General features: G+C 36.3%; 3 protein-coding genes across 5 annotated transcripts in view; 2 read left to right on the forward strand and 1 right to left on the reverse strand.

Moving 5' to 3' along the window:
- Nucleotides 1-592: 592 nt before the first annotated feature.
- On the reverse strand, nucleotides 593-5,259 carry Tim23 (translocase of inner mitochondrial membrane 23). 2 transcript variants are annotated; one of them, XM_022066484.2, is made up of 6 exons: nucleotides 5,243-5,259; nucleotides 4,465-4,625; nucleotides 4,120-4,369; nucleotides 3,331-3,500; nucleotides 2,222-2,336; nucleotides 593-1,381 (listed from the first exon to the last, which is right to left on the reverse strand). In XM_022066484.2, exons 2-6 carry the CDS (start codon nucleotides 4,541-4,543, stop codon nucleotides 1,369-1,371), a joined length of 627 nt encoding a protein of 208 aa, XP_021922176.1. In that variant the 5' UTR covers nucleotides 4,544-4,625; nucleotides 5,243-5,259; the 3' UTR covers nucleotides 593-1,368. The 2 variants fall into 2 exon arrangements, with proteins under 2 accessions (XP_021922176.1, XP_087199831.1); XM_087343705.1 differs by lacking the exons at nucleotides 593-1,381; nucleotides 5,243-5,259 and having other exon boundaries at nucleotides 1,772-2,336.
- A 142-nt stretch (nucleotides 5,260-5,401) lies between these two features.
- Pbp95 (proximal sequence element A Pbp95) lies at nucleotides 5,402-8,828 on the forward strand. Its single transcript, XM_022066481.2, has one exon. The coding sequence runs from the start codon at nucleotides 5,864-5,866 to the stop codon at nucleotides 8,564-8,566; it is 2,703 nt and encodes a 900-aa protein (XP_021922173.2). The 5' UTR covers nucleotides 5,402-5,863; the 3' UTR covers nucleotides 8,567-8,828.
- A 1,256-nt stretch (nucleotides 8,829-10,084) lies between these two features.
- The window catches only part of LOC110830994 (maternal embryonic leucine zipper kinase), a 52,709-nt gene continuing 48,138 nt past the window's right edge, over nucleotides 10,085-14,655 (forward strand). The window contains exons 1-4 of one of the 2 annotated variants that reach the window (XM_087343700.1): nucleotides 10,085-11,408; nucleotides 12,605-12,763; nucleotides 13,095-13,245; nucleotides 13,335-13,598. In XM_087343700.1, coding sequence (XP_087199826.1) covers nucleotides 12,620-12,763; nucleotides 13,095-13,245; nucleotides 13,335-13,598 — 559 coding nt within the window. In that variant the 5' untranslated portion in view covers nucleotides 10,085-11,408; nucleotides 12,605-12,619. Of the gene's footprint in view, nucleotides 11,409-11,465; nucleotides 11,743-12,604; nucleotides 12,764-13,094; nucleotides 13,246-13,334; nucleotides 13,599-14,655 lie in introns of those variants that run through there. The other variant, XM_087343699.1, reaches the window with a different exon arrangement.

A 14,655-nucleotide genomic window follows, 5' to 3' on the forward strand; every position in this document is an offset into this window, starting at 1 on the left:
CTTTTTGTTGTTCGTCTTGTTTTGTATTTTTTAGATCAGTTGTTCTGTAGTCAGAGTTGTGATTGTGGTTTGTTTGCGTCTGTGGTCGAGTGAAGACTATGTAGGACTAAAATTGTAACATCGTAATAGCGATGATAAGCGCCAAATTTTAAAGTTTTAGCTTTAATAACACCAATTTTAACAACTAAGTTTGTGTACTGACGGAAATAAATAAATATACTACTGAATTAAGCACAAACATGACGCATTTAAACTACAAATTTAATGTGTAAGGTTGTTAAAATAATTTATTGAGGGATGAATGAATGTCTTACCATGGTCATACATCAACAAGAGCTGCAATTACCTGTACAAAATTCTAAACCACCATTTATGTAGGAGTGAAATATATGGTGCTCTTTCCTCATTTCCTACTCAAGAAGCAGCACATAAAAAGCAAACTTTAAAGAACGAGTACGCCGTTGACACAACTATAATCAATATGAACAGAGCAAACAATCTAAACAGCACAAGTATATGAAAAGTACCGATATACACGTATAAAAGATTTCAGTTAACTTATGCACCCCTTTGTATACTGAATTGAAATAAGTTTATGCTTCAGTAAGTATTTATTTCAACAACAACAAAAAAGTTTATAAATATTCACAATTAACAAATTAAATAAGCATCTATACATGCAGCACTTAGTGTTCCGAGAAATATATGCTACTTCATTGAAATTACAAAGAATATTCACTTAAATTAAGTCTTTGTGTTATATATTCTGTACATATTTCTGCACACACTCCCTTACCTCATGCATCTACTTTTTTGCAATGAGAGTATATGGTAACAGGATTTAGATCCTAAAATTGCATGCATATTCTCAGGTGCACTGTGCCATAACTTCACTGTGATCAAATGGAATTAAAAGTACATGATTCTCTAAACAAACAGGAAAAATATTTTAAATTCCTAAACATGATGTCACAGTAAACTTTACATTTAAGTATGAACACAAATAATTCAATATCATGATTTGCATTTCAACATTTTGAGTCAGGCAAGTGTGGTGTTTGCCAGTGTTTCAAAAAAGGTGCTTTACCCTCAAGTTTGCACAGAATATCTTTCAAACAGTGGCAAACTAACCCATCACAACTTAGTGTTATAATATGAAAATGTAATACTACAATCAATGTTTGTTTCTTCTGCTTCCTCCTTCATTCAGATATGAGAGACACTGTTCCAACAAATCTCAAATTCTACTACTGTAATTACATATTTTGTTCAAGCCATTGGCAGGATCGTTCGTTCGTTGGTTTTGTTGAAGAATTTCACCGTGCTTCGTATCAAGGAAGGTTATGTAGCAGCTTGGTTAGGTTTCAGTTATCTTTTCCATCTGTTTGTAAAAAAGCAGAATAACCTACCTTTCAAAAGTCTTGTATAAGTATTGTTAATTTTTAAATAATAATTTTAATTAGATATCTGATAATTTTATTTAAAAGCCTGGACATACAAATTTATTTAAAGCCAAAAATTAAAATATCTGAAAACAGCGCTTCCGAAACTGTAACTTGCAGCAATTCATGAGAGATGTTCCCTGTGTTTTTAATCGATAAATGCACTGGAGTCTCAGCGACACCTGTCTGCCACTACGACACACTTGCATTTATGACTGCAGTCCCAGTACATTACCATTTGCATGCTTTCCAGCTACCTAAAATTTTATTTTTATGCAATCTGTATTTGATCTTCTAGCTTGAAGGAATCATAAATTAAAAAATTCAAACAACTTCAAAAACATGTTTTATTTCATTAATATTATTTTTCTACGATTTTGACTTACAGCAATGATGTACATCAAATGAGCCTATAGTGTATAAAAATTACAAGAATATCATACCAATCCTTATCTGTAGCCAGATATGTCTATTTAAAAGGATACTTCCTAAGTAATTCAATCATACATACTGCATCGTCACAGAAGCTGTTAACGCGCAGAACGCATCTGAGTAATATTAACTAATATAAAGGGTGCCCACACAGATCCTTTTATTAGTTTTCAGTACTTTACAGATCCATTTGCCTGTGCATCTGATGGTTAGTTAAAACAACTGTAAAACATGGATGTAACATGAAACAGCCAACTGAAAATGGAAAGCATACTGGTACATTTTATTCTCTACAGAACTTTATGTAATGTAGAATTTAATTTGAACTAAAGTTAAAGCGGCCTTACGCTGGATTGTATTCTTGCTGAAATCCTTGTAGCCTGTCTCGAGCTGTCCATAAACAGTATATGGAAGCAAGACCTAGTCCGACGGCTCCGCCGATCCCACACTTCTTCACACCGGCTATAAGAATACAGACGACATAAGCTGCTTCAAAGTTCAATACTGATAACCATAGACACCATCACCTACTTGTTGAACCCCTGATATAAATTACTTATGTATGTGAAACTACATTGTCTCCCTTAATAGAACCTAAAGGCACATTTTCTTCCAGATTTTTTTTCTTCCCATTTTGGTAACAAAAGTTCAGACCAATTCAATACATTTACAATGAAATTTATTTTTATATAAGTCCTTTATCATAACCACAACATGTGATGTCATATTGCGTAAACGTCTTCTTCTAGACTTTGTCCATGTTCTAAATCATAAAATTAAAATGTTTATCATCAGATACTGTTTTCTGATAGGTTTTCTCTCTTCTCCCTTTTTACTTGATGATAAACGTAGATGACAGATTTTAAAACGTAATTTTATGACTATAGTTTAGATGTAAGATTTAAGATTTTCACAGCAGTGAGTATGAAGATTTCTGTCTTCTGGGTTGTTGCGCTGTGTTGTCTGGTAGATGTTTACCAACGTTTCAGAGGTCATACTCCATCAGTATGACCTCTGAAATGTTGGTAAACATCGACCTGACTACACAGCGCAACAACCCAGAAGACAGAAATCTTCATACTCTGATGACGGAGGCAGTATGACCTCTGAAACGTTGGTAAACATCTACCAGACCCAACAACCCAGAAGACAGAAATCTTTATAGTTTAGATGATGGCCAAAGTCCAGAAGAACAACTTCATACATTATAAGGCACCATCATTAGAAACCTTCAAACTTTGATGTTACGTCATGCTCCACAACGTTGACAAAATATCCATAGGTACGCAGTTATTACGCATATTACGATAGGCAAGACACGAGGAAACAATGCTCCATGAAGCAAACGACGACTCATATTATGACAAATTCTTAGTGTTCCACAAAAGCAAGGGATTTCTTGACTAGCTACATAAACTGACCATCAGCCCTGGTGTGCTTTTAACAATAGACTCACCTGTAGATTTGTACAGCACACCTGTTGCAGTGGCAGCTGCGAGTGTGTTGAGTTCATCATCGCTTCCCCTTCCCCATGACAGCAAAACACCAAACCCACTGTACATCACTGCTAGCACACCAAGAGTATTAGCTGTTGCTGACCCTTGTTTCATTACAGAATTTATCAGCCTAATGAGAGAAAACAAATGTAACATTACACTCGTTTGGAAACGGCCTTAAATCCCGAACAGTTATCAGATTGTTCTACTTGTACTTAAACATTTCAGATGGGCGGTACCAGCTCTTTGTTGACAATTTTTTTATATAGATATAGTTCTTTTGTTACAGTGGACAGCAGCCAGTTTAAACCAATTTTGTGTAGAAAGAATTAAAGTTTTAAGAATTTTCCAAGTGTCGCCAGAGTGTCTTTGTCAAGTGGTTAAGTTGGAAAATTATAGTAAGAAGTTGCAGTCTAGCCTATTTAAATGGCCAAGACGCTAGCAAGTCTTTCAGCTAAGATTTAAGACATAACTACCATATGCAAATTAGAAGTGCTTACCAACAGTCCAAAACATTCCATCCTATTTGCAAAACATAAGTACAGTAATCAAGATTTAAAATCACTTAGTGTAAGATGAGGACTGGGTGGAAGGGGGTCCACAACCTCTCATTCATGTGACATACTGTTACCATACCTTTTGAAAGACCTTTGTATGCCTGCATAAGCATAGGTCAGTGTTCTTTTATCATCAAAACCCTAATCACAAATAAACTGCAAGAACCATTTCACGTTAACACACTAACTTACTGTGTTCGGCGCAACTTCCCTGTATGGCCAGCAAGTGTTGTATTTCGAAGGCCATTATATAAACCACCTATACCACCAACAGCAGCACCAGCCATACACGAAACACCGATCTGAGAGAAGGCAAGTTCGAAACGGCCCCTTTGTCGTGATGCCCCTTCTGGGAAAATAAACTCTGGTTGACTTTGAGGCAAGTATACAGGATCAAAGTTCAGATACGGAGAAAGCGGAGCCAGATTTTGTTGCGAGTGCACTAAAAAAATAATTAAAATGCAATGTCAATATGTATCGTGTATTCGCAAAAAGAAAAATGCGATACCACATGAACCGTAAAGACAAGATTCTTACCTGGAACATTCATACCGGGATCCCGATTTGAGTACGAAGAAGCATATGTATCTGACGCACTAGATGAGTGTGACTCCATACCGGTATATATTCTTAGCTTTAAACTTACTTCTTATATGTTCTCCTACCCTAACCATCCATTTGTACGCTCAAGGAGAACTCTGGTGACAAAGTTTAAGAATTAATTCCCCTGTTACCAACATAAACAAAAATGATCATCACAGAGCTTTTGATTACGAACGTAGACACGTGCCACTATCGTACTAGTAGTAAATGTTCATAGAATACAACAGAATCATTTAAATTCCATAGATCCTTCATAGGCCCAATTCAAGAATGTAGAATATGTCATAGCACAAATGCAGTACGATAGATTACATGAAACAGCTGTTTACAGATAGGTTGTAGAATATGTCATAATACAAATTCAATACAGCAGATTAAATATGTAGTTTTAGCAGCTATTTACAGACAAATTTGATTTAATACAGTATTACAATAAAGTAATTACATCAAGGAATTGTTGAAGAACTTTCTCCAGTATGATCTGAAGTTTTCACAGCAACTATATGAATTATTCTCGGGCTACCAGTCATGTTAGGTGGGTAAAAGATGAAAACACTTGTGTTTCAAGAACCATCTAAGTCTTCGTTCTCAGAGTACTGAAGACTTTAGTACCCTGAGGACGAAGATGGTTCTCGAAATTCTGGTGTTTTCTCCTTTCAACCACCTGCCACGTCTGGTAGCCCAAGTAGAATTTACCAATCTTTCTCCTGACCTGTGAGAATTCAGTGATACTGGTTAACCAGTTCTCGTGCATTAGCTTCTAAAAATGGAGATGTATTGTGCGTTGTGGGCGAAATGTGTAAAATTTAGATTTAAGGTTATCAAAGAAGTAACTATGACAACTGTCCTCTGGAATGTCGCACTATTAACCTGGTACAAATTGACTGACATTTCAGAAATGTAGATGGTGCAATTCCCAGAAGACGGTCATTTTCAGATTATTAATATTATTTGTTCCTTTGGTGTGTCAAAGGCAGGTTGTAGTTAACGTTGATACCGACAGATCTTTCTTACAATAGTAGCGTATAGATGGTAGAATTATATATCTATAATGTCATAAGCCAGACGTGTACGAGTTTGGGTTGTGTGTGGTGGTATTATTAATGGTGTGTGGTACCCTGTTATGTAGTGTTGGTATTACGTATGGCGTGTTTAACGGAGCACTTTGAGTACCAACATAGTATGTGGTTGTTGTTAAGTCGTTGTTACACGTGTTTGATGTGGAAGTCTTTGAGTATCGTATGTAAATTATGTCTTATATGTAATTATCAGAAATTGTGTTGAAAGTGTAAATTTAAATACATTGCATTTATAGAAGTCTCAGTTTATTGAAATGGAGAAAGCAAATGAGGATGTGTATTATACTGATATTGCTAGTCTAAGAGAAGTATTAGCTGCACCTTCATTTTCTGATGAGAACAACGACGTTGTGGAAGAACTTGAAAATAATGGGAGTTTTAGTGATGAGGAAACCTTTGACAGTGGAGCCAGCGGTAATGATGAAAGCACATTTGATCTGTCACACCCGCATTTAGATTTGAAGAACCTTCTTACAGATGAAAGTGCTTCGCCTCTGAGAATGTGTAGAACTGTTGGGTCTGCATGTTACGATATGCTGATTATTATGGAGAAAGAGCTCGTGACACTACTTAAGAAAAACAAGGCAAAAGTTAAAGACCTTCAGGACCATATTGATTCAGTCAAGATTCAAAATGAAAAGTCACTAATGACTCGAAGTAATTGGTATTACATGTTTGGTATTCCATACTTCAAGGACCGTCATTATTTTCCGTGCCCTCCAAATGAAGATTATTTGAGAAAAACTGCGAACATGGAGTTGAATATAATAGATCTCCCAGTACTTAAACAATGGAAAGATAAAGATAAACTTAAGCTAATGACAGCTGTAAAAGCACAGGAAATAGCTAATCAAATTAAAGTAGCAGAAGCCAAAAAGCAATCTATTTTAAAGGCACTAGATTGTGAAGATAATTCTTCAAAGGCTGAAGAATTAGAAAATAAGTTTAAAGATTGTAACCCAGCTTGTATTGAGACTAAGAGTCTTGCAGAACTTGTAGGATTCAATAAGTCAGAATATGATTGGATGAAAATATCAGTAGTAGATTTAGAAGGTTTACACAGTGCTGAAGAATGTCGTGCAATGTGGCACAATTATCTTCATCCTATGATAAGGAAATCAAAGTGGACAAAAGATGAAGATGATAAATTGAAAGAACTTGTTGTTAAGTATGAAAATCAAAACTGGGATGCAATAGCACAGGAGCTTGGCACTCAGCGTTCTGCATATCAGTGCATGTTTCAGTATCAAACAAGACTCAATGATTCATTGAGGAGGAGCAAGTGGACAAAAGAAGAGGATGATTACCTCAAGGAAACAGTGGAAAGATGTCGGTTTGGTTCATACATTCCATGGTCTAAAGTGACTTATTTTATGACTGGCCGTAGTAAAAGCCAAGTGTTTAATCGCTGGACCTATTCAATAAACCCTTCAATCAAAAGGGGACGCTTCACAAAAGAAGAAGATATGCTAGTGGTTGCTGCTGTACGAAGGTATGGGACTGATTTTGCTCGTGTAGCACGGTTCATCCCTGGTCGCACTTCAATACAGGTTCGTGATCGGTACTGTTTATTTTTGAAATGTGAAAAGAGTGGTAATCCGTGGACAACAGATGATGATGCCTTCTTGTTGGCTTTAGTTAAAGAACATGGAGAAGGAAACTGGAGTAAAATTAGCCAACATTTTGTGAGTCGGAATAGAATTCAAGTCAGACGTCGCTATGTCACTCTCCAGAAATGGCTGAAGAAAGTTCCTGTAGATATAACAGATGTGCTTCCTGCACCTTCACGACAACTGAACGTTGAAAGTAACAGAGAAGAAAAGATCTGGAACAGGGTGCTAGTTATTCTACAGAATATGAAAGAAGGTACAGAAATGAATGAAAACAATTTGTTGAAGCTGAAAGAAAAGTTTAGTGCGGAAATGAGGAAGCGTCCAGGACGCAAGTTGGGGCAAAAGAAAGTGGTGAGTATACTCAGCAAACAATACTATGCTTTCTTCAGGTGTGTATATGCTCAATATGGTGGAAGACAGAAGATTCGATATAATGAAGATGTACTTCAGATTAGTGGACAAGTGGTTTACAGCATGCTTAAATATTTTAAGGCACACCTCAAAATTCCGAAAGATGATTCCGCAATAGAAACTGACCATCTGCTTCAAGAAGGAGACAAACTTAATCTTCGTTATGTTAGAGACAGGGAAGAACATACAGATGTAAATGAGCAGTTTGTACAAGGCAATGCCAGTACTAATCCTTGCAGAGATGTTTTACCACGTGTTGTTACTCCGGCTGAAGTTCCAGATGGCCAGATTGCACTTGCTGCTATTTTAGCTCAGGTTGCAAACACTTCCTCTGCTCTTCCTTATGTACCTATGTTCAATCTGTTTGACATCTCTTTCAGGATACCTTACGTGTGTCCTCCCAGCCACACCACTTTGGTAGGATTCCGGACTTTTCTTTTAAGCCGTCGGAATATCGAAATAAATGCAGGTACAAGATTTAAATCATTTGTTACTGACACAACACATTCTGGTGCCAGTTCAGTGTCTAATGCAGAAAAGCTCACCTCTGAAGCTGCAGCAACTTTGTGGAGGGAACGGTTAGCTTCATTGTTTCTGTGGCCTGCCATAATGTCAAATACAGTTCCAAAAGTGATGGATAATTTATTTCAAAATGATGATGCTTCAGCTGCAAGTACTAGTCATGCAGACAACGACAGAAATGAAAATGATGGTACTTTAGAAGATGACGGTGATACAAGAGCCACAAAGCCGAAGTCCAATAGGAAACTCTCCAATAAAAGGAAAAACAGGCGAAAAAAGAAGGATGCTGCGTTACCACCACCACAAAAGAAGAGAAAGTACGAAAGAAGCGGGAAATTCAAGAAACATCGTGAATGTGGTTTATTGAGGAGGAGCACACGGCATGCACCGGTCTTGCAGGCGGACTGCTAGTATTGGCTACAGTTAACGTGGAAGTGTGGCTTTGTATGTGGATGATCTCGGCCCTTTAAGAGTACGAAGAAATTCCCTTATTTCCAGATTTCCACTTGGTTATGCATGGGTGTACACAATGCCCACAGAATTAACAAATTTAATAACCAAAAAAGAATGATTCATATGGCAATACTGGTTGTTTATCTGGTAGGGCATTTCAGATAATTTAGTTAATAAAGTTTTGCTGTTCGTTCCATTTGTGGCACATTATTAAGATGTATGTTATGTCTGTATGGTACTGCATTTCAGTAGTAAGTCGTTCCCGTTGTAATAAACAGATTGCAGAGAGAGCCTGTATATACTTTGTTTAGATTTCAGGTTCTGAAGGTGATGAGTATGAAGATGGTTGTCTTCCAGGATGTTGCATCATGTAGTCTGATAGGTATGACTGATATTTAAGAGGTTTTGCTCTGATGATGGAGGCAGTAAGTACCTCTGAAACATCAGTCAGTGTTTAAGAGGCTACATGGCAAAACATCCCTGAGACAGTAGTCCTGGTGTGTGCCTTGTTTTTATACAAAGTATTTTTCAAGTTCTTGGACTTACGACAGACACTTCCTGAATCTCGGCCACTGTCACTGAAGAGTGCCCTGTATATTTTTTTTTGCCAAGAATCTGTCATGCTAGTTTCTTTTACAGAGTTCACAGTAAATACATTTTCTGGTACACACGTTGATATTTATGATGTGCAGTTACACCATGTGTTGACTGCAGATGATTAGACTGAGAGAACTTTTTTTCTTGTGGAGTAACTATTTTCTGGCATGGATGAACTGTGTGTAATAAAAACAGTATTTTATATTTATAGTATATTCTGAGTTATTGAATTTGTTAATGTATCAAGGACATCATGGATGTAGGATTTGAGGTTTTCACAGCGGTGAGTATGAAGATTTCTGTCTCCTGGGTCGTTGCGCTGTGTAGTCTGGTCGATGTTAACCAACGTTTCAGAGCGTTACACAGCGCAACGACCCAGGAGACGGAAATCTTCGACTTCATGGATGCTGTATGGGTTATATAGAAATTGTCAAATACTGGCACTTATCAAGAAAGGATTTTACACCAGTCATGAGTGCATTTTTTAAGCAGTCTATTAGCAGCTTTTATAAGCTATAAATTAATTCATTACGTATAACTACAGTATATTCAGTTATGTGTGAAAAAAATAATTATGGCATTGTGTCCCGATATATTTCTGATTATTATTATGAATATATAGAAATGTGTTGAAATGCTGGCATTCTTTTGTATATTTTTTTATCTTGCTGGGAGTTGCACTTTCTGCCTATCATGCAGATTGTGTAATGAAGATGTTAATACAAATAATTTTCATTAATTTGTTTGTATATATGATTTTCTTTCTGTACCACATAGTCATAACAAGGAAATTATATGAGTTTAAATATGTAGGAATAACAGTGACAAACAAATTATGTTTACTATGAAATTAAAAGACATGTATTTAGGAAATGCATAATAATATTCAATTGAGTAACTTTGTTGTGTGGTATGGCTTATAATACAGACGTTAATGGACATAAAATATGAATTTTGCTTCACATGATTTTGAAATGTGTAAATATATTGTAACATGCTGCTTCTTTCTTTATGGTGAAGAGTTGGTAGCCTGCAGAGCAACCCCTAACCTGGAAGATGAGGCTTTATCAACTCTCCTAATTGCAGCAAATCTCCATATCTGGAAACCTACTCCTGAAACCTGAGGATGTTTTGTGCCATGGTGACATGGGTGCGGAGGAGTATATTTGTACCTAAGAGGGATGAAGTGACAGGAAGCTGGAGAGAAATATTAAGATGATTGAATCAAGGACCAGAGCATGTGGTGTGCGTGGGAGAGATGAGAAATTAATTCAAAATTTTTGTTGGAAAGGCTGAATGGAGGAGAGCACATACAAGACCTGTTTAAAATTAATCTTGACAGAAATAGGTTTTGGCAGGTGTAGATTGGATTCATCTGGTAGGGTTCTTTTACTGCGTAGAAAGTTGTGAACAAGGCAGTGCATAGGGGTTATGGCATAGAAGAATCTGACTTATGTGGCGTTATTATTGTGAGGGTAGTTACATCAAGAAGATTGTAGTAAACAAGAAATGTGATGGCTAAGTGGGGAAGCCATCTGGAAGACCATGTAGTATGTGGGATTTTAAGAAAGTAGGTTATGAGAATGAAAATTGAACTGTGTTGGTTTTTGGTAGGATGTAATGGACAGCTTTAAGAACAATGTTTATTTTACAGGTCTTTTTTGGGATAGGCAATATCTAGCCAGTTCTAATTTAGATATGTCACTGGTGCCTAGTAAAAATAACTATTTTCTTTGGTGGATATTGATACAACAGATTGCCAACCCACTGCACATGTGTTGACATTAACGCCCGTAATGATGTTGGTATTATGCATTATAAGATTTTTAGTTTATTCCAAAGAGGACACATTTATAATTCTATTAAGTGTTCTTTCGCTCTACAGTTGGCGAAGAATACCTTTAGGTCCCTTTCATTCCTAAAGCATTTGCCAGCAGTCTCGTGCTCCCTTCCATCGGTTAAATTATTAACTATTTATTGTGCCATATAAGTTAAAATCATTTTACATGATTCTCTGAGATGATGCCTTTCATGACTTCATCGGCCCCGAAGTCCAGCTAAATGTAGGCGTTTTTGTTCTGTGAGTTCTGCGAGTCTCTGCTCATCATGAAATTCTAACACCAGATGGCGCGAAAGCTGTTTGGATTACATATATGGAAAGATATGAAACGAAAATCTATGATTTGAATCGTGCAGTATTCTGGTTTGAAAGCATTTCAATAATGTTTCTTTTAAAATAAATAACTGCTATAAATAAATATCTAATTAATGTTATGTTATACTTGTTTAATATTTTTTACTAATGTATATAAGAATTTGATGAATTCTTTTGAGATCAGCGTATGTGATATTATTTCTTTTTGAAGTCTTTGAAATTGGTGTCAGCCGTTGGCGCGTGACTGTTTTAATTTGAAGTTTTCGTTACAGTGTTAAACAAAGTATTTGCTGTTTGAAAATTTTGATGTGTGTTTTGAATGGACGGAGCGGGTTATATAGTCTTAAAAATTGTACTTGACAGTAATAATATTAGTACCAATGTATGTATTTTTTTTACACGTTTGAATTGTAGTTTGGTTAATGTGAAGTAGATGCAGAAGATGGACAGCATAAACTCATTTAATTTATGTAATAACACATGAATGTAATGAATTATACTGTGGGAATAGTGAGACATTTGTGTGGCTGAAATATATTATCATCTTACTTGCTATACAGAGGTTGCTCTTGCTTCCCACGAATATGATTTCAGCTTTTTTATTTGGTTTGTTATCTTTTTCACATAAGCACCTTAGTGATTACTGTCTTGAGATTTTTTGACTAGAAGTTTGTGTGTATTTTCTGCTTCTTCATACCCTGCATGCTTATCGTTCTTGCTTTGATTGCCCTTGGATCTCTGGGATTCTTTAGTGAGGTTTGTGGGGTTAGTGAATTTTATCATGTGGTTAAATCTAAGAGTTTCTGATATTGTGTTACAATAGACATGATTGTTATTCTGGGCATTATTCATTGTCTTGATTATTTTTGGAATCTGTTTCTGTTGCTGTCTTAAGGTATAAGAAAGGAACCCCTTTGGTTTCTGTAATAATTGCCATTAGCATTTGCATATTTATCTCTAGTTGATGATGTTGAGGTTATCAAAGTAGAATTACTTTGTTGTGCATTAATCAAGACTAGCTTACTCAAGGGGGCGTAACTGAGTAGGAACCATTCCTCAACTATTCATATATGAAAACAAAAATATCCAGTTTCCAAAACAATGTATTTAGAAAAAACCAAAACATTGGATAGCTTCCAGAATGATATTCATACTTATTGCCATAGTGTTTTTTATTTGTGAAGTGTTGATTAGTGATGAAAGAGTGCTTATTTATAGCATGAGTGCATATGCTTCTTTTTTAGTTGTAAGCTGACACAATGGTTCGCTATGCAGTTCTTAAAGGTTTTTATGAACTTGAGAAAACTATTGGCTGTGGTGGTTTTGCAAAAGTGAAGTTGGCAATGCATACATTGACAGGAGAAAAGGTGGCAATAAAAATCATGGAAAAGGCTCATCTGGGTGTAAGTATCCTTATGCTGATCATTATTAATCTTGTTCTGTCACCTTACAACATAAAAATTATGTAATTGTAATACAAAAGCATCCTATAGGCAGTGAATTGTGGTAGACCTAGCAGAGCCTGCCTGATCAACTCAGATGTGTTACTGGCATTGAAATGGTTAGGCAAGTCAATATAGATGCAACCCGTAGATCCCAGTAAGTATGGTTGGAACAAGACAGAGTGAAATATATCACTTTCAGAAAATATTTAGAAATACAATGTATATCATTATTAAATAACTTCTGTATCAGTTTGTTGATGGCAACATGCATTCCATTGTTATTTCACAGGATGATTTACCCAGGGTGGAACTAGAGACAAAAGCATTAAAGAATTTGAGTCATCAACATATTTGCAAGCTGTTCCAGTTGATTGAAACCGATACACATTATTTTATTGTGCTAGAATACTGTTCGGGTGGAGAGTTGTTTGACCACATAGGTAAGCTACTTTTCTAGACTATGAGTATCCTTATTTAATATAGTACATTCATTAACATTTTGTTAACAGTGTTCACTCTTTCTTTGCAGTGGAAAGAAACAGATTGGGCGAGGGAGAATCCAGATCTTTTTTCCGACAGATTGTGTCTGCTGTCGCATATCTTCACAATATAGGTTATGCACACCGAGACCTGAAACCTGAGAATGTGTTGTTAGACAAGGAACATGTTGTGAAGCTTATTGACTTTGGTCTTTGTGCTAAGCCAAAGGGTGGAATGGACTCTCACCTTTCCACATCATGTGGTTCACCTACATATGCAGCTCCTGAACTGGTTGTAGGAAAACGTTACCTAGGTACGTCCAAGTAAACATTTTTTGACCTAAGTAATTAACCCTCTTGTAGTGGAACCCAAACATTTAACACCAAGATACTGAGAGATTTTTAAGTTGCTGTTCTTGGTTACTGCCTTTCTGTTATGTACAGTCACTACATTGGTTGCAACTTTTCCAGCTCCGTCAGCTGTGATGGTGAGTGAGTTTATAATGTTGAGTAGCAGCTGTTATTAGAGTAACTGTGACTATTCAATTAGTGTTGTGCAAAATTTTCTTAGTGTTGGACATGGATGAGTTAACACCAGAGCATCATGTGTTTTTATGTGAATCTTATGTGAAATATAAGTTTATTAGGAAGTAACTGAGGAAATTCAGAAGAAAGTTTCCTAGGGTTTGAGTTCCACATAGGAACACCATTAAGAATCTTGTTAATAAAATAAAAACAGCTGCTATTTTACTAGAGAGAGCTCCAAGCAGTGTCAAGTGTTAACAAGAAAAGTTGGACAAAATTGGAACATGGATTGAATATTCACCTTCTTAATGTTTTCAACTCCTTGCACAAGGGATGGGAGCTTTGAAAGAGACCATGAAAATTAATACAGAATAGTTGGAACTACACCCTTACAAAACCACAGTTGTGAAATTTTTTCAGACATGTGATCTAGCCACCAGACTTAATTTCTGTAATTGGTATCTTCAGTCAGTGCCAATATTTGACAATTATAATTCTATTGAACCATTTCACACATGGAAGAACTGACAAATCATTCATCTTGAAGTGTCTCATATATATCCGGAGAATAATGTGGTGTGTGAGCGAGAATATGCTTAGAAGATGCAGAAAATGTATTAGCTAATGGGGAACATTGAACATTTTTAACTTATCCCATAACATGAGTAAGCAAATTTTAATCTGTAATGTTCCTGCAATCTCACTACTGTCACAGCTGACCAACTAGAGAAGACAGCAGCTAACACTGTTTACACATAGCAGCAAGGCCACGACCCATCTTAACTAACTATGGAAGGTTCATCACCGAATTAACCAAAGCCCTCCACCGGACCCTGTCCTGGGCCA

The sequence above is a fragment of the Zootermopsis nevadensis genome, unplaced genomic scaffold (genome assembly GCF_977971745.1).
Source record: "Zootermopsis nevadensis isolate Lab colony 2312 unplaced genomic scaffold, Znev_1.0 Znev_ptg000006l, whole genome shotgun sequence".
NCBI lineage: Eukaryota > Metazoa > Arthropoda > Insecta > Blattodea > Termopsidae > Zootermopsis > Zootermopsis nevadensis.